The 18,203-nt window shown below is 36.8% G+C and overlaps 3 protein-coding genes and 1 long non-coding RNA gene across 4 annotated transcripts; 2 read left to right on the forward strand and 2 right to left on the reverse strand.

Moving 5' to 3' along the window:
• Positions 1–1,969: 1,969 nt before the first annotated feature.
• LOC122027282 (F-box/kelch-repeat protein At5g43190-like) lies at positions 1,970–3,431 on the reverse strand. Its single transcript, XM_042586205.1, has one exon. It carries the CDS (start codon positions 3,244–3,246, stop codon positions 2,104–2,106), a length of 1,143 nt encoding a protein of 380 aa, XP_042442139.1. The 5' UTR covers positions 3,247–3,431; the 3' UTR covers positions 1,970–2,103.
• Positions 3,432–5,738: 2,307 nt separating this feature from the next.
• On the forward strand, positions 5,739–10,282 carry LOC122027655 (surfeit locus protein 1-like). Its single transcript, XM_042586650.1, has 6 exons — positions 5,739–5,914; positions 6,026–6,123; positions 6,223–6,461; positions 7,605–7,678; positions 9,710–9,993; positions 10,141–10,282. The coding sequence occupies exons 3-6, from the start codon at positions 6,410–6,412 to the stop codon at positions 10,208–10,210; spliced, it is 480 nt and encodes a 159-aa protein (XP_042442584.1). The 5' UTR covers positions 5,739–5,914; positions 6,026–6,123; positions 6,223–6,409; the 3' UTR covers positions 10,211–10,282.
• A 691-nt stretch (positions 10,283–10,973) lies between these two features.
• LOC122027653 (LIM domain-containing protein WLIM1-like) lies at positions 10,974–12,048 on the forward strand. Its single transcript, XM_042586649.1, has 5 exons — positions 10,974–11,109; positions 11,183–11,279; positions 11,364–11,407; positions 11,486–11,569; positions 11,646–12,048. Exons 1-5 carry the CDS (start codon positions 10,975–10,977, stop codon positions 11,892–11,894), a joined length of 609 nt encoding a protein of 202 aa, XP_042442583.1. The 5' UTR covers position 10,974; the 3' UTR covers positions 11,895–12,048.
• Positions 11,103–12,631, reverse strand: LOC122027656. Its single transcript, XR_006124484.1, has 3 exons — positions 12,099–12,631; positions 11,637–11,853; positions 11,103–11,435 (listed from the first exon to the last, which is right to left on the reverse strand). It is a non-coding gene; the product is annotated as an uncharacterized LOC122027656 (long non-coding RNA).
• Positions 12,632–18,203: the final 5,572 nt, after the last annotated feature.

Here is an 18,203-nt window from a genome sequence, read left to right on the forward strand (position 1 = left end):
GACTGTGCGCGCGCGCAGGAGATCGCTCGGTTTTTTTTTTATTTTTTCTTTTTTTTTTATATTTTAAATTTAAAAAATCAATTAAAAAATTAAATATTTCTTTATATAAATTGTTAATACCTTAATATATCCCCTTAACATATTACAATACTCAATAAATACTTAAATTAATTTTATTTTAATATTTTTTTTAAATCAAATACTATAACCTAATTGGAAAGCCTAAACCCCATAGGTAAAATCTAAAAAAAAAATAACTTTAACATTACAACTAAAGCCTGAACCCTAGAAATAAAATCATAAAGAAATTTTTTAATTTAAAAACTAATAAAAAAAATAAAAAATACCGATTGATATGTTGTGCGCGCACAGTCACGCACTGTACAGACGCGCAGCGTATCAATCTTTTATATATATATATATATATATATATGAAAGAGAAGGGACACTAAAAGATTATTAATGCAACGAATTTACTTTATGAAAGGTATTGCTCTCATCCTTGATGAAGAAATGTCTTTTACACCTTTTCATCCCGAATAGAAATAAAAAAAAAGATCATCAGTCTCTATCAATCAAAGCTTCAAGTTCAAAATAAGTTCTTTAGAAGACAAACAGAAAGAAAGAATTTTTTTAGAAGAAAAACCGAAAGAAAGAGCAAGCATGTTGTTTGTATTATTGGAGGTACCTATCAATGTGTTAACTCCTGGGACAATCGTATTTAAGAGCTTCCAACGTCACCCAAACACTTTTTAAAAATCAAACTAAATTCATATCAAATCAATTTTAATAGAGCTTAATGGCCCTTATTTCCTCTGTTTTATGTGCTGAATGATCTGAAGAGCAGGTAGTTGGTCCTCATAGATCTCCTCTTTCAGGCTCATCTGAATCATGCCACACAAGGAAAGCAACAAACGAACAAACATGGAGGATCCAGTGAAACCATTTCCTTTCATATTCTAGTCAAAACATGCAGCTGAAGCTCTAGAAGCTATTCCTGCAGCCATTAACAATCCCCATTTTTTTTCTCCATCACCATATCATAATAATATTTTAATAACAAATATCAGATCTAAAAGTTAAACCAATGCAGAATCTTCTAAATCAGGTTTGTCTTTCACTATTTGTCGGTTTCAGATCTTGAGTTCAAAGTTCAGATAATCTAGCTTTGATTTTTCTTTTCAGTTTCCCTTTTCTTGGTTATATCACTTGAAACCTAATGAGATAGAGAACCTAATCAGAAACAGTAGAATTTAACTGATCAAAGAAATGAGAAAAGAAATCTAACAATGCCATCACAAAAGTCAAAACCACAAGTTGGAAAGTTCAAAGGAGACCCAAGCAAAGCACAAGCGTTTACTTTTTGGGTTCCCACTTTTTGTAATGACTTTGAACTTTTCTATCTGGTGAGTGTTCTGGTTGTGTAAAGGAACTTTGGTAAACAATGTGCCAGTAGGTTTTACTCAGGTACTAGTGACCTTTTGATCTTTCTGAATTAAGCTTATTTTTGATAGGATTAAGTTTGGTGATACAGACAATGGCAGAACCTTCTTCGCAGAACCTTCTTCTTGAGACAACCGATTGTAAGGGCACATGTTGAAACACAAACTAGGCATATATTAACATAGAACTGAAGGATCAGTAAATCTGATAAGATATATGACTATGAAGTTCTAGAAGATTGAATTTGTTTCAGTAAGAACTAAAAAGAATTATAGGTAGAATTGCCTTGATATAGTAATCGAATCTGGGAATCTGTTTAAACTTGCACAATGTCAATAAGTTTCTACTCATTCGAATCTAGAGAAGATACAAGATATAGAAGATGAAAACTTTTGACTGAAAAAAGAAAACTGTTAAATCTATCGAACCTATTAAGCATAGGAACCTATTTGAACTTGCACAATATCGAACAAGTTTTCGATTAGTGAAGAAAAACAGATGTAAAAAAATTAAAGTCTCATACAAGTGAGGAATAGGAGAAGCTTTAACTGTACATGCAAAAGAACAAATATGAGAAGAAAATTGCAATCGGTTTAGTCAATTTCATCAAGCATTTGGTTCTTACAGAAAAGAAAAAGCCCTAATCGAAGGGTCTAGTAGTCAAACTAGAGCAAAGAGGTCAGGAGAGAAGGAGAACCAATGGAAGCCGCAACTCCACTTCTCCTGCAGCATGGGGCACCTTGGCAGCCAATGCCATGTAGCCCTCGCCACCCTGTAGAACAGCACCTCCGGCCAGGTGGTGCAGCAGACGCACACCAGGCCCTCGTGCCACAGACACTGCACGTGGGAATAGTTGTGGTAGCACACCGACACAAACTTCCGGCACATCATATCCGGCAGCCGCCCCAGCTCCTCCCAAGCCCTCCCCACCAGCTCCCATATCTTCAAGCTCCTGGAGATTCCATCCCTTCCGACCCCGCCGACGAGGTAGAGCCGGCCGTCGCCGCCCACTAGCCGAACAAACGCCATGTCCTCGGGAAGGGCGGGCGCCGCATCGATATCCCAGGAGCCGCTGCGGAGGTCGAATCCCACCACGGAGAAGGGCTCGGGGGTGGTGAAATAGAGCGATGCCTCGAAGAAGGCGCCGGCTTGGCGGGGATTGCCACGGCGGAGGACGGACTCGAAGCCCGAGAAGCGGGTCCAGGCGAGGGAAGCGGAGTCGTAGAGGAAGACGGCGTCGGCGGAGTCGGAAGGGAGGAAGATCTTGTACCCACGTTTGGAGTTGGAAGGGGAGGGGAAGGAGACGAGTGTGACAGCGGAGGGGGAGGAGGCGGAGTAGACTGGCAAAGGCAGGATCTTTAAGGAGCTGGTGAGGAGGTTGGCGACAAGAAGGGCGGAGCGACCGAGGGAGAAGCAGAGTAGACCGGAAGCGGAGGAGAGGAGAACGGAGGAGGGGGAGCAGGCATCGGCGAAGGAAGAGGGGAGGGAGACGGAGCGCCACTGGTCGGCGACGGAGTCGTAGATAGGGAGGCAGCGGTCGGAGAACTGGGGGTGGGAGAGGAGGAGGTAGGAAGGTGAGTACTGAGAGTGGAGGAGGGAGAGGAAAGCCGGAGAGGAGAGGAAGGAGCGGAAGCGGCGGCAGGTGGGGCGGAGGGCGAGGATGGTGCGGAGGGGGAGGAAGGCGATGATGCGGTCGAGGAGCTCGTCCGGGAGGCGCCCCCAAATGGAAGGGTCCATGGTCACCACCTTCTTCATCTTCTCGATCTGGTTGCTGGCTCTGCGTTGCGCTCGAGCTCTCGGCATCCCGACAGGTTCCAAATTCTCCTCCTCCTCCTCCTCCTCCTCTCCGATGCGGTGAGATGTATGCTTCCGATTGGGAGTTCGTCGGAGAATAGCTGATCGGGGACGGTGAAGAACTCTGATGATACAGGGAAGAGTCGAATCGGGGCAGGGAACGAAGACGAATTGTAAAGAGTTGAAAAAAGAAACTGTCCAAAAAGCCCCAAATCTTTAATATATTCTTATAATTTCAGTAAATGTTGAAAAACACCCCCTCAATATTTTTTTTATTTTTATTGTATTGCTTAGATAAAAATAATAATTTATTATTTGAGGGATTTAACTTATTTAGTATATAAAATATATTTTAGGAAAAAATATTTTTCATTATTATTATTAAAATATCATTTATCTCTTTTTTTTATTAAAATACCTTTATTTTAATATTATTATAATAAGTTAATCAAAACTACTCTATTGAAATAATTCTGATTGAATTTAGGCAATTTAGATTAAGTTAGAGCAATTTTGACAAATAAGTAGTTTTAATTAATGTTAGAATAATTTTGTAATAATATATTGGTATCCGCAAAATAAAAAAATAAAAAAGGATGCCCTCTTAATAATTTTTAATATAGGGTGTCTAAAGAAAATAATGAAAAGGTTAGGAGCTGTGCAAATTCAGTCCTTCCACGCGAATATAAAGAATTCAATTGGGGATTTGGGGAAGTAATGGTAGAGAAATGAAATAAAATAAGATAAATTAAAAAAATCTTTTTTTTTTATTTTATTCATCCATTTGTTTTTTAAATCGACTCATCGTGTCTTCTTTATTTGGGTTGGTAAATTGATTTCACCAATAAATTAAATATATATGATAAAATTATTTCATCATAATTTTTTTTTTAATGAATGAAAAATTAATATCTAATAAAAAATTTAATATGATGAATGAAAATTTGACTAACACATCAGTTAAATGAAATTACATAAACAATAACTTGAGTATATAAAATTTTTTAACGGTATAAAATTATAAATAATTTTATTGATGGAATCTGATTATTAAAAGAATAGTATGATTTTAATTAATTAATTAATTACTATCTATAATCAATCAATCAATTAATTAATTAAATTAAGTATTTGAATTAATGAGAATTGACATGATTAAAGTGTTTAGGTCTTTAAACCTCTTAAAAGAAAACTTTCACTCTATTTTTATCCTTAAGGATAAATTTATCTAAAAGAATGGGTCAATATCTAAAAGGATAATTTGATAATCAACGATAATCGGTAACGATGATATTAAAAAAATATATATTTCTTATACGAAGGAATACCTTGATAATTAAAAGGGAATGTCAAAAGTATAAATGAGACAATGTCCCGATAATTATACCAAACTCGATTTGAGAGACTCATCGAGATGATTAACTAGACCCAATTATTAGATCAACACCCGCTATCCACGTGTTATATATCCAACAATTTTGTACTTATAAAATATGTTTTTTTATTTCTTTCCTGTTCAATAAAGAATTAACAATTTTATATCTTCATATAATTAAACAGTAAACACATAACAAAGAGAAAAAAAGAAAATATATATTTATTTTTTATTAAAAAATTCGTTTCCAACCAAAAATGATATAATTAAAATTGCTTTATAACAATTTTAACTAATGTTATGAATTTAAAATAGTTTAGATCAACTTAATAGGATGAGCAATACGTTGGAAATCATCGAGCGGATTAAATTAAATATTTTAAAATAAATGTCGAACTTTGATATTAAAATTAAATAATTGCTTAATTTATAGGATTTTTCGTGTCAACTGATATCATCAATAATTGATTGATATTAGATATTCAAATTAAACTAATTTATCAGAGTTAAGTTCGAATCAGAAAGATATAAAATATCAATTGACTGTAATATTTCAATTAATCTATTTAATTAATTCATATAATTTAAAATTAAAAATGAATAAATATAAAATATTGAATTTTTAAATTAATCGAATCATCGAAATTGATCGTGTTAATTCAATTTATCATGTTTTTCAACTATTAAAAATATTATAGGAATTAAAAAATTGCAAAATAAAGCGCCGTCCTTTTGTTTTTTCTCATATTTTTTTTAATAAACTTCAAGTTTTTTTATTAAATCTGAAATTCAATCTAGTGAAACTCAAAATGTAGAAAACAAAATTTACTAGTTATTCAGGTTCATGTATTTAAATAGGGTATTTAGGTTTTTTTGGGCATTGACTTTGCCCAGAGAGCGATATTTAATAAGGGTGGACGATGTCCATTTCGTTTATGTGTTTTTTATTTTTATTTTTTAAAATATGTATATTTTAAAAATAATATTTGGTTTATATTTTAATAAATAATATTTTTTAAAAAATAAAATTATTATTATTATTATTTTTTTAAAAAAAATAAATATTTTTTAAAAAAATAAAAAAACAGGCAAAGCAGACCAAACGCACCCTTAGACCTTAGTTTCTCCCACGTGGCGGCATGTCTCTCCAAAACCCTAAAACTGAAGCGCGCTCTTCCCTGTAGCTTCCAAGGCTCGCCGCGAGGCCTCTCGCTGCTTTCTCTTCGTCTAATGCATCTCCACCAACCGCCGCCGCCTCCGCCGATGCTGCGGCGGTGGCGTCATCTGCCTCTCAATCGCAAGGTTCGCATTTCTCTCTTACTTTTTCTGCACTCACTTCATTGATCTTGCTCCTCTTGCTTCTTTTTTTTTTTTTTTTTTTTCAAATAGTCTGAACTTTGTTCTCTTTTCCAGAGAAAAAAAGAGGGAAATTGTCCAAAGCTCTGCTCTTCCTCCCGGATGCAATCACTTTCCGACTTGGGACCTGGCAGATCTTCAGAAGACAGGAGATGGTATGTGCTCCTGCCTGTGTCTCTGTTGTTCACTTCCTTTTCCTCTTAGCTATAAAAATGACATCTTGATTGGTTTTGTGTTTCATCTCATTGTATCAGATAGAATTGTTGGATTATAAGAAGAAAAGACTGGAGATGGAACCATTAAACTGGAACGAGCTATCTTCTTTGAATTACGATTGGAATGCTTTGGAATTTACGGAGGTCATATGCGAGGGTGATTTTGATGAGAGTAAGTCCGTTTATATAGGTTCACGGTCGAGGAGCATATCAGGAGTTACAGAGAATGGGTATTATGTTATCACTCCATTGGTTCCGAGGAGAACTGTGCGTGGGACGTAAGTTTTCACTGAATACAGTCTTCATCTGTGTAAATTTGAGGTCTTTAACCTGTCGATAGTCAATCCGAAGCTCTTTGTAGTTTAAGCTAAATGTTTCTTGGCGCTCGATAATTGAAAAGAATGACTGCATAAACTTCACTTCAGTGCATTGGTAATTTTTATGTGCTTCCAGGAAAAATTCTGTGCTGTAACTATTTTAGCAAATTGTGTTTTATATGGTCCCAGTATCACATGTTTAATTGACTTTGGGAGAAGAGTATTGAAGAGAACCACCTTAACTAATGTTCTTTGATAGAAATTTGTTGTTAGTTGTAAGATAATAACATAATCAGCAGGTAATGTAGAAAAATACCAGTAGGAAGCATGCCCAAGGAGATAGTCTTAAGCGATATGCAATTGATGATCTAATGAATAACCTCGTAGAAACAATGGTTATATTGTTTCAGTTGATTGACAAATGAATTGTATGCTTGTAGAATAGCTTAGTCTTTTACCTTGTCAACCTGCTCGTGCTTCTATATAATGCAGATCTAGGAATATGAATGCTACTATTCAGATAACCTATTAATCTTTTAGGATGCCATGTTTCATAAAACTCCTTCAGGATGAGATTTGTTCTATTTCGGTCTCTGATTAATTTTACAACAGGAAATGATTACACAATGCAAATTATTATGTTGAATATCTTTCACCACCTAATTTAGTAATCCTAATTAGTGCTTTATATTAATAAATTGGTACTTATATTTGATTCCTCAATGTAATATAACTCAGATTATCTTTTAAGATTATTTTTTTATCGCCTTGCATCTTTAAGTCCTGGTTAACACATAACAGTATTGTTGAGCTAATGCTTGGTTATATTCCATGTAAAATCTTTCAGAAAGCTCCTTACGATAAAATATGCTCACTCTTCTTATTGTGTTTTGTGTCCCTTATGCATCATTGTAATATAATTCACAATCTAATTACATTTCCCTAACCAGCTTTTCTTTTTGAAGAATTATATTTGTACTTGATTCCTGAATTTACTTGAATAATCTTGTAATCCAGTCCTGGTTAATAGAGGATGGGTTCCTCGTGGTTGGCGACAAAAATCATTAGGGAATTCTGAGAACTTTAAAACCTCCTCAATTGCAGGAACAGTAGAGGCAAAAGAGAATGAAGGAAGCCTGCGGTGGAAGTTTTGGTTTAAGAAACCTAAAGCTTTAAAGGTATTTCCTTGTTACCTTTTGTTTTTTTTTCTACTGTTGATTTTTCGTAGGTGAGATAAATTATGAGATACTACAGATTGGCGTATCATGTTTACTTTTACCGAAACTGCGTCCTACAAGTTCATGTTCGGAAAATAACTGCTATGAAGAATTGATGGATTTGTTGGCATTATGCTAATGCCCGATTCTTTCTTTTTAGAGCCCTTCACTACCACCCTTAATAACTTAAGGTAATTTTACCATCAAGGTACACGATTTATGGTGGGTTCGTGGTTATAAATCTTTTCCTTTCGTTGAGCATTATGGCAGACAATGCCACAAGTAATATTCAAATTTCTTTCTTTATCTCTCTTTACCCTTTCTACCTTCTACTCTTATAGATTCAACTATTATATTTCTAGAATTTCTAGTCATATTTGAACATGAATCTATTATGCCAATAGTGCTAACCTACACATGCAGATAATTTCATTTTGTGTTGGTTCAACTAGTTAGTGTTATGTTCACCAGACAATACATGTCCTGTATATGATCATTTTGATTATATATATGATCATTAAGAATGAAAAAGAATTGCAAAAATTACTCATGATGTAGATCGTGTATTAAGGGGGTGTTTGGTTTAAGGGAATAGGAGTGGGGAATGGGAATGAGAATCATTGATTGTCATTGTTAATGTTTGGATTATAGGAATAGGAATACAAATAAGGGAATGAATCCTTGAAATTGGGTAATGACTCATTCCCATGTACCTTCCCTTCAATGAGTCATTATCCTATTTTCATCAATCAAAATATTTCCTTATTCCAAAAATACCCTTGACCTAAAATTAAAATTTTCTCCCTTAATATCAAATATCAAAATATATTTATTTATTTTTTCTTTAATATCATTTCTCTCTCCTTGTTCTCTCTCATCATATTTTCTCTCTCATCATATTTTTCTCTCTCATCATTTTATCATACACTTTCTTTCTCCTATCACACTCTCCTTCCTCTTTTTTTTCTCATCATACTTTCTCTCTCCTCAATCTCTCCCATCACATTATCTTTTTTCTTTTTTCTCATCACACTTTTGCTCTCATCACACTTTCTTTCTCTTCAATCTCTCTTGTCACACTTCTTTTTTTTTTTCCTCAACACATATTCTATTTCATCATACTTTCTCTCTCCTCAATCTCTCCCATCACACTCACTGTTCTCTTTTTTTCTCATCACACTTTCTCTCTCATCATACTTTCTCTCTCACCATACTTTCTCTCTCCTCAATCTCTCTCATCCCACTCTCTCTCCTCTCTTTTTTCTCATTACATTTTCTCTCTCTTCATCCTCTCCCATCATACTTTCTCTCACATCATATTTTCTCTCTCATCATTCTCTCTCCTATCACACTCTCTTTTCTCATTTTCTCTCATCACATTTTCTCTCTTCATACTTTCTCTCTCATCATTCTCTTTTATCATATTTTTCTCTCACATTCATCTTTCTCTCACATCTAGTTTTTTCTCTTATTTTCCTTTAAGGGTAAAAAAGGAAATTTTGATTTATTCCGATAGAAAATATGCAACTAACCAAAGATTATTTTTAAGAGTGATATCCATGCTCATACCCATTCTCATTCCACAATATAATGATTCTCATTCCGATTCCTATTCCTAGGAAAGAACCAAGCGCCCCCTAAGTTATAGTAGTTTGATTTAAATTATATCATATTATTGGCTGAAGTGGACATGTTAGGATAAATGAGAGACATATGGAGTACTAACAGATCTCAAGGGCAGTTCAGATATAAATTTTCTGCCCTCTATATTATTCTTTTAATTGATTTCTTATTCCATTTATCTTTTGTCATCTGTTGATTGTTTTATCCATATCTATCTCAGTTTATTGCACTAGAGATGAAAAGTTCTGTTATATATCGTAAAATTATGAAAATCTGTTTTTTTTATGTAGTTAGTAATCATACAAGCTATCTAGAACCATGGTTTTTCCTGTTTGTTTTTCTTTTCAAATTGTGACAATGAACTTTCAGGTGGAAGAAGACATCCTGCATCCAACACGAGTTGTGGGTGTAATTCGAGGAAGTGAGGATCCAAACATATTTGTACCAGAAAATGATCCCAGCAGTGGGCAATGGTTCTACGTTAATATTCCCATGATTGCACGATCCTGTGCTCTTACAGAGAATACTCTTTATATCCAAGACATAAATGAAGATTTCAGCGCAACCAATCCTTATCCATTTCCAAAAGATGTCAACAAATTGTTCCGCTACTCCGTCATGCCTCAAGATCACTTGAATTATACTTTGACATGGTATGCACTTCTTAGGTTTCATAACTATATCTTCCTGCCATTTCCCGATGCATAATTGATCTTTCGCTTAGCAATGACGATTCATATGCTCTCCTTTGACAAGGCAGCAGCTACTTCATATCTGATTTGTCATTCTCTATGTTTTAGGCACTCCCTCTCGGTTGCTGTATCTTTCATGGCTTTCCAGCCGATTAAACCGAATAAATTACGCAGATGATGAATCTCTCAGACTATTTGTTGCTGGTGTTCTAGGAATGTTTAAGTCAAAACCGATATTTTTAGTGTTCATTTCGATTAGAAACAATATTTATGGCAGTCAAGAATAGTGCACCAAATAAAAGTATTGACTGTTCATTTACAATTGCAATTTATATGCCAAGGTCGTTTCCATGCTGCAGTTGTACTTGATTGTCTGTGATCCTCAAATTTTGAGGAACAGGTCTGATGGAAGAAATTTTGTTGTTTTGTTTACCAGAAAAATTAAGAGTAATGTTGATATTAAATATTAATTGATAATGGGACAATGAAAGAGTGTTTGTTTTGATATCATTTTTTATATATCTATAAAAATTTATTGTTGCTTGATTTTATATTAACTTTTGGGAAAGATCATTAATCGGAATGAAATTTGAATGATTCATTAATCAGAATGAATGTTCTTTGAGTATTTTTATTCTAAAGTTAAGCGAATCAATCGGGCAAGAAGATTAGGTGAGTTGGACACTTCACAAACCCTTCCCTTTCTTTCTAGCTAATAATGGCTTATCTTCTCATCCACCATTATCCTTCACTACCTCTCTTCCTATTTGCTTTTGTTGGTTCCTCCGCAATTCTCTTCCCCTACTTCCTTTTATTCCTCTTTCCTCCCTCTCCATCCCCATGCTTCCTCTCATCTCCTTTGGGATCAAACAAGGCCAAATTCCATAACCATTCATTTCCTCATTGCTTAATTCTCCGAGCTACCGGAAGGTAGATACAACAATGGCATTTCAGGGGACAACCACCAAGTGCACTGCTTGCGACAAGACGGTGTATTTGGTCTACAAGCTCATCGCCGATAAGCGGCCCTACCACAAGGCCTGCTTCCGCTGCCACCACTGCAACGGCACCTTAAAGGTTCAATCATTTTCCTTCTCCCTTCATCAATGTTGTCGTCGTCGTCTTCCTTCTCATTTTTAGTTTTGTGCAGTTGGGAAACTTCAATTCCTTTGAAGGAGTGCTATATTGCAAACCCCATTTTGATCAGCTGTACAAGAGCACAGGCAGCCTGGAGAAAAGCTTTGAAGGTCTCACCGTCATTTTCTGTCATTTGCATATGAAAAATTCTTGATGTTCTGAAACTTGAAACTGCTCTCGTTTGCAACCTTTAGGGACCCCAAAAGTTGTGAAACCAGAGAAGCCTATCGACAATGAGGTAGAGAGCAGTCTAGTTTTTGGTAAGCCTGTTAGATTTGATACTGACACTTGAGTTAAAAAAATTATGGCACTGCAGAATGCAAACAGAATGTCAAATGCTTTTGTTGGCACACAAGAAAAGTGTGTTGGATGCAGCAAGACAGTTTATCCAACTGAAAGGGTTATCTCTCAGACTATTGCGAACAAAATGCTTATGTATCGATGAACTGAATGATAGAATTGTATACCTGTTGAAGGTCAAGGTTAATGGAGCAGCATATCACAAGAGCTGTTTCAAATGCTGCCATGGCGGATGCGTCATCAGCCCTTCTAATTACATTGCTCACGACGGAAAACTCTACTGCAAGCATCACCACACTCAGCTCATCAAAGAGAAGGGCAACCTAAGCCAACTCGAGACAGATAGAGAGGCGAATTCCGGTGCGAGTGAAGTAACTGATGAGCCTGAGGCAAGTAAAACAGAGGAAACAACTGATGAGCCATAGATGATGATTCATCCTCGCAAGGCTGGTGTGTTAATGCCCATGCATTGTCTCTTGGGGAATTAGTTGATTTTGTTGAATTGGAGTGGAATGATTTGGCTTTTCAATTTGTCTAAATTTAACTAATTTGTTTAGCGATGATCATTTTTTTGGATAATTCAGATGTTCAAGTTTTGCCTGAGTAAACCTAAACCCCAGCGAGCTTACACTGCGCCCTTGCCGGGCGATTTCGACCATTGCCTTCCTTCTTTATCGAAATGGGGTTCTCCGAAGACTCCTCCGATTCGGCGCGCTTCTCTGCATCAGATTTTGCTGTATCCTTACCCTTCCAAGCTTGTTTACCATCTCCCCCGGTGGATTCACCAATTGCAAGGGCCGAAACGGAATCATCAGCAGTCCCCTTACCCTCTGTTAACTCTGAGAAATCGATAGCGGTGCCGGCCACAGAACCGCCCGTCTCCGAAATCCATGAGGAGGCCAATCGCTGGTGGATCGGGCCGCTTCTGCTCCCTTGATATTGAAATCGCAATCACGAAGCTTCTCTTCGTCGAATTGCTCCTTGAGACGCGGTTCATGCAGCTGTTTAAGGGACACGTAGTTCTTCCGCAGAGAAAAGGCGCGACAGTTGACGGGCAGGTGGCGACAGCAGAGGCGGAGGCGGAGGAGACGACAGCGGAGCTGGCGCTTGCTCCCACCGTCGCCATAATCGTTTTTCTTTCTGCGATTTCTTCCCCTCTTTCACGACCTAGTAGCCAAGTTGAGATGTAAATGGATTAAACGGTTCGCGAGCTATTCGAAACTCGATTCAATAAAAGACTTGTTCGAATTCATTCGTTTAACTTATCGAGTCGAGCTCGACAATTTTATCGAGTCAAATTCGGGCTTAAAGATATTCAGCGCATGAGCTCACGCACATGTTCGTTTATAAATTCGCAAGCTTGGGCTTGAGCTCGGCTCTTTTAAAGGGCTCGAGCTCGGCTTATTTAAAGGGCTCGAGCTCGGCTTATTTAAAGGGCTCGAGAATATGCTCGTGTTCGTTTACAGACTCATGAACTCAGGCTCGAGCTCGGCTTATTTAAAAAGCTCAAGAACATGTTCGTTTATAAGTTCATGAACTCGGGCTCAAGCTCGGCTCGATTAAAGGGCTCGCGAACATGTTCAATGATGTGTTGAGTTTGGAAGTTTAATGAAGTAGTTTGGGATGTTCAATGATGTGTTGAGTTTATATTATTTTAGTTGTTATGTTTGTTGAATATTTAATCAAATGAGTTTTCAAGCTCGCTTAACAAATTTACAAAACGAGCCTTAAAACGAGTCTAAAAATGAGTTTGAAAATGAGCTCGAGCTTACTTAATGAGTTAGACTCGTTAATTTTGATAATTAAGTTAATAACGAGCCGAGTTCAAATTATTCGTGAGCTTAATAATTCTAAAATGAACCGAGCTCGAATCTTATGATAAAAATTTGATTCAAGTTCGAGTCAAGATGAAGTCTGAATATAACTTAAACGAGTAGAGAGTTTAATAGTGTACATCCCTACAGTGAAGAAAGAGTGAAAGACTACTTGTATATCACAGTTGATAAAATGACGGTAATACCCACAAATTTTGATTTATTTAAAAATTTGGAAAGTTTTGAGTATTTAATTTATCTCAATTCAAGAAATTATTTATTTAATACTATTATGAAATAAAACAAAGTAAATTCGACAAATTAATTAAACACGTAGTAAAAGTATCCAAATCCCATAGCAATTTTAGAATTATCAGATTATACATAATCTCATATCTATTTTACCTTTTTGTGGTATTTGTCTATCATGATTGATTATTATAATATAACAATCGATTCAGGACATCAATTGATAAAAAGTATTTTTGAATTAATTATTTTGGTACAACGGGGTCGGTAAAAAGAGAAGGATGAATTATTTGTAAAAGAAAAATATCCTCCTCGTATTTTTAACTTAAAAATAACAACAATAATATTAAATAAATGAAATAAATAGTAAGAGACTCAGGAAATTAACTTGGTTATAACTTAAGCAGTTGTTTATCCAAGACGGTTGAACAGCTCTACTAGAAATGTCTCCTTCACTGTAGGCGGAGAAATCTTTTTACACACTAAGGAAGCTCAGATGTTGATAGGAATTGAATGCAGAGTTGAATACATAATTCCTAACTCCAGGAGCCTTTATATAGCTTCTAGAAACTCTATCTCGAGTCTTGAGGCCGCCTTTAAAGGAGTTGAGGGTGCCTCCAGCCGAGGCATCGGATAAAACTATATCCAAATTCGAAATGGTTAAGTAGACTGGGTCGAGAGTGCCTCCAATGGCCTTGAGGGTGCCCTGGACAATGTGGAGGGCACCCTCAAGCCTGTAGGCAGCAAAGGTGCCTCCAACCCTTCGTTGAAGGCGCCTTCAGCTTGCTTTTCCAACTCCTTTTGACTCCTTTTCTTCTTCCGAAGCTCTGATCGCTTGAATGATTACGACCAACTGAAATATGACTCACCTGAACCCAATTTCCGGCATTCTCCTCGAACAGGCTTCCGTCCCGGCTTCTCGTCCCTCAAACGCCGCATACGTTCTTCTCGTCCACCGGTGTACTCTTCCGCAACTCTTTCGTCCTTCGGACGCACCGAGCTCGTCGGCTCCCTTCCCGTGTCGTCCTTCTCGTTAGCTGCGTTTTCCGCTCGACTTCCTATGTTCCTAAGCTCCTACACACTTAGACATAGGGATCAAAACCAAACAGGACCAAACCTAAATTTGGTTGATCACATCAAAATAACTACGGAGTCCAACAATCTCCCCCTTTTTGATGTGCATCAACTCAAGTTTAAGTTAGGGAAAAAAACAGACAAGACAAGTAGAAATTTAAAGAAATTATTAAACTAATGTTTTAAGTATAAAGATTGCAATAATAGAATTTGCAATACTAAGTAAACAAAAATATTATCTTGTTCCAAAAAAAAATTTTAAGTACCAATTTAAAAATATTAACTCCCCCTAAACTTGTTCCTATCTCTCCCTCTTTAATCACAGCAAAAAATGGGGTAGGAATTTTTCAAAATAAAATTTAAATTAACAAAGAACTCTAACTTTTGAGAAATTTCCAAAAACTGTTTTTTTAAAAAAAATCTTGTTAAAGCATTGTTTAATTTTTATTTTTATGCTTTATCAATAAGTTAATTAAATACTTTATTTCAATATTTTGACTTTCAGGTAGTGGCGAGGCACTATACATTTTTGGTTATTGGAGCAACAACTACTTTCTTAGACAAAGTCTCATAAAGAAATTCACTGTTTAAGTTTTCTTGCTGAAAACACTAACTTATAAAAATTTAATCTAAAAAAGATTTTGGAACCCAGTATAGGTTCCTTCCTACTGGATTAAGCAAAAACTTAAGGGGCATATAATTTCTGGGAATTTTTCTAAGTTGTCCTTGGTGATGTTTAATGTACCAATTTAATTTCCCATAAGTTATAAATTTTGATTTTTGAAATTTATTTAAGATGCATGATCATTTTTCTATTTTTCAATTTTAATTTTTAATTTATCATTCTCTAATTTTAGATTATCGTACATTTCTAGAGGACATACTTTTGCTAAGTTTAATTTTAACTCATTATTTTCCCTTTCTAACTTAACTAAGTCTTTAGTAAGCACTTTAATGAAGCGAAAAGACGGTTTGGGGTTAGCACACGTACCTAACTTACCTCCATTTTTGATGCTCTCCTTTCATCGTAGCTTTCTTCTTCTGATGATCCTTCCCCTTAATCTATGCTCATTTCTAAGCTGGTCTCATCTTCTTCTACTTGATGGTTGGCCATTAGTGATAATCCTGAGAAGGCTTCGACTTCAGATTCGGAGGATGATTATTTATCCCATGTAGCCTTTAGACTCTTGCGTTTAGTGGACGTCGGTCTTTAGGACTTCTCCTTGTCCCTTTTCTTCAACTTTGGGCAGTCATCCTTGATGTGCCCTTCCTCGTTGCAGTTGTAGTATCGGACCGTTCTTCTATTGCATTGATGCTTTCTCGACTGTGATCTAAATTTATTAGTTTTAATAAACTTATTTAACTTCCTTACCAATAGTGCCGCTTCATTTCCATCAATCGATGCTTTGAAGTCGGGATCGTCCATCTCAACTTGTAGGGTAATATTGAGATTTGACTTCTCTATTTGTTTGGGTTATGCAATTCGAGATTCGTGAAGTTCAAGTGTAGAAAATAAATTTTCTAGCGTACTTACCTCAAAGTCCTTAGAGATGTAGTATGCATCTACTAAGGGCGCCCATTCTGGGGTTCTTGGGAAGACGTTGAGCGCATACCGGATCGAGTCTCGGTTTATTACCGTTTCTCCGAGATTGCTTAGTTGAGTTATTAGCTCCTTAGTTCTCGCTTGTAGTTGCGCTACCTTTTCGCCAGTATTCATCCGGAGATTTGTCAGTTGAGTCTGGAGGATGTCGCGCCTTGCTAACTTCGCTTCTAAGGTGCCTTCGTGGAGCTTTAAGAATTTTTCCCAGAGGTCTTTGGCGGAGTCGTAGCTTCCGATCCGACTTACCTCCTGGGGTGGCAGGACGTTGAGCAGATGGAACTCTGCCTTTCCATTGACCACGAAATCAGCTTGCTCCTTTTTCGTCCAGTTGTATTCTTCCTTGTCTTTAGGGGTTGCAAAACCGTATTTTATAATTAAAAGAATATCGAACTCTGTTTTGAAGAATACCTCCATTCGGCGTTTCCATATAGCGAAGTCTCCATCAAATTTTGGGGCATGAATTCTTGCACCGACCATCGTTTTGATCTTTATTGCTTCAGACGGCGATTAATCCTTCTGAGGCTGTCAGGCTCTGATACCACTTGTTGGTGCAGCGGGGCCGACAAGAGGGGAGGGGTGAATTGCCTGCAAAAGAAAAATACCCTCCTCGTGCTACAACTTAAAAATAACAACAATAATAATAAATAAACGAAACAGAAAATAAGAGACTCAAGAAATTAACATGGTTACAACCTAGATGGTTATTAATCCAAGGCGGTTGAACAATTCTACTAGAAATGTCTCCTTCACTGTAGGCGGAGAAGCCTTTTTACACAGTAAGGAAGCTCAGATGTTGCTAGGAATTGAATGCAAAGTTGAATACATAATTCCTAGCTCCAGGGGCCTTTATATAGCTCCTGGAAATTCTATCTCGAGTCTTGAGGGCGCCTCCAAAGGGATTGAGGGCGCCTCCAGTCGAGGCATTGGTTAAAACTTTATTCAAATTTGAAACGGTCAAGTAGACTGGGTTGAGGGCGCCTCCAATGGCCTTGAGGGCGCCCTGGACAATGTGGAGGGCTCCCTCAAGGTAATGGGAGCGCCCCTGGACAATGTGGAAGGCGTCCTTAAGGCAATGAGGGTGCCCTCAAGCCTGTAGGCAACGGAGGCTCCTCCAACCCTTCGTTGAGGGCGCTTTTAGCTTGCTTTTTCAGCTCCTTTTGACTCCTTTTCTTCTTCTGAAGGTCCGATCGCTTGGGTGATTGCGGCCAACCGAAATAGGGCTCACCCGAACCCAATTTTCAGCCTTCTCCTCGAGCAGACTTCCGTTCCGGCTTCTCATCCCTCGAATGTCGTGCACGTTCTTCTCGTCCACCGGTGTACTCTTCCGCAGCTCTTTCGTCCTTCGGACGCACCAAGCCCGTCGACTCCCTTCCCGTGTCGTCCTTCTCGCTAGCTGCATCTTCCGCTCGACTTTCTAGGCTCCTAAGCTCCTGCACACTTAGACACAGGGATCAAAACCAAACAAGACCTAACCTAACTTGGTTGATCACATCAAAACAACTATGGGGTCTAACAATTATTACATTGTAACAATTGATTAAAGCTTTTATTCGTATTCAAAAAATTATTATTCTTAACATGACATATGAAAATAATATTTAAGGGCATAAATATAATTAGAAGAATTATATAATATGATTTTATAGCATTTCGAGTTTTCTAGATGTATCAATCAGTTTTAGATAAAATCGACTTATGGATCTAGAGAGCTTGATATGAAATCATGTATTATATATTCGCCTAATTCTCCTGATTATATTTATGTATTCAAATATCAGTTCCATATACTATATTAACAGTTTTTAAAATATAAATCAGACTTTTTAATCATATACGGGTATATCAATCAATTCAGATCATTATTGCGTTGATGAACACTATCTTAAGATAGGCACAAGCGAATGCAAGGGGGCAAAAATAAAATTAGTATTCAGTTCTTCGAATCAACTAATCTCGAAGGTGACCAATTCTCAGCCTTATAAAAGTTTCTCACTGAC

This window comes from Zingiber officinale, chromosome 10A (genome assembly GCF_018446385.1).
Source record: "Zingiber officinale cultivar Zhangliang chromosome 10A, Zo_v1.1, whole genome shotgun sequence".
NCBI classification, from domain to species: domain Eukaryota; kingdom Viridiplantae; phylum Streptophyta; class Magnoliopsida; order Zingiberales; family Zingiberaceae; genus Zingiber; species Zingiber officinale.

Excerpts from the sequence above, each read along its gene's own strand:
- LOC122027282 (XM_042586205.1), bottom strand. The coding sequence starts at position 3,246 with ATGCCGAGAGCTCGAGCGCAACGCAGAGCCAGCAACCAGATCGAGAAG.
- LOC122027655 (XM_042586650.1), top strand. The coding sequence starts at position 6,410 with ATGGGTATTATGTTATCACTCCATTGGTTCCGAGGAGAACTGTGCGTG. Across the intron at positions 6,462-7,604 it reads AGGAGAACTGTGCGTGGGAC|GAACAGTAGAGGCAAAAGAG; the intron begins GTAAGTTTTCAC and ends CCTCAATTGCAG. Across the intron at positions 7,679-9,709 it reads AGAAACCTAAAGCTTTAAAG|GTGGAAGAAGACATCCTGCA; the intron begins GTATTTCCTTGT and ends ATGAACTTTCAG.
- LOC122027653 (XM_042586649.1), top strand. The coding sequence starts at position 10,975 with ATGGCATTTCAGGGGACAACCACCAAGTGCACTGCTTGCGACAAGACG. Across the intron at positions 11,110-11,182 it reads ACTGCAACGGCACCTTAAAG|TTGGGAAACTTCAATTCCTT; the intron begins GTTCAATCATTT and ends AGTTTTGTGCAG. Across the intron at positions 11,570-11,645 it reads CAGTTTATCCAACTGAAAGG|GTCAAGGTTAATGGAGCAGC; the intron begins GTTATCTCTCAG and ends TACCTGTTGAAG.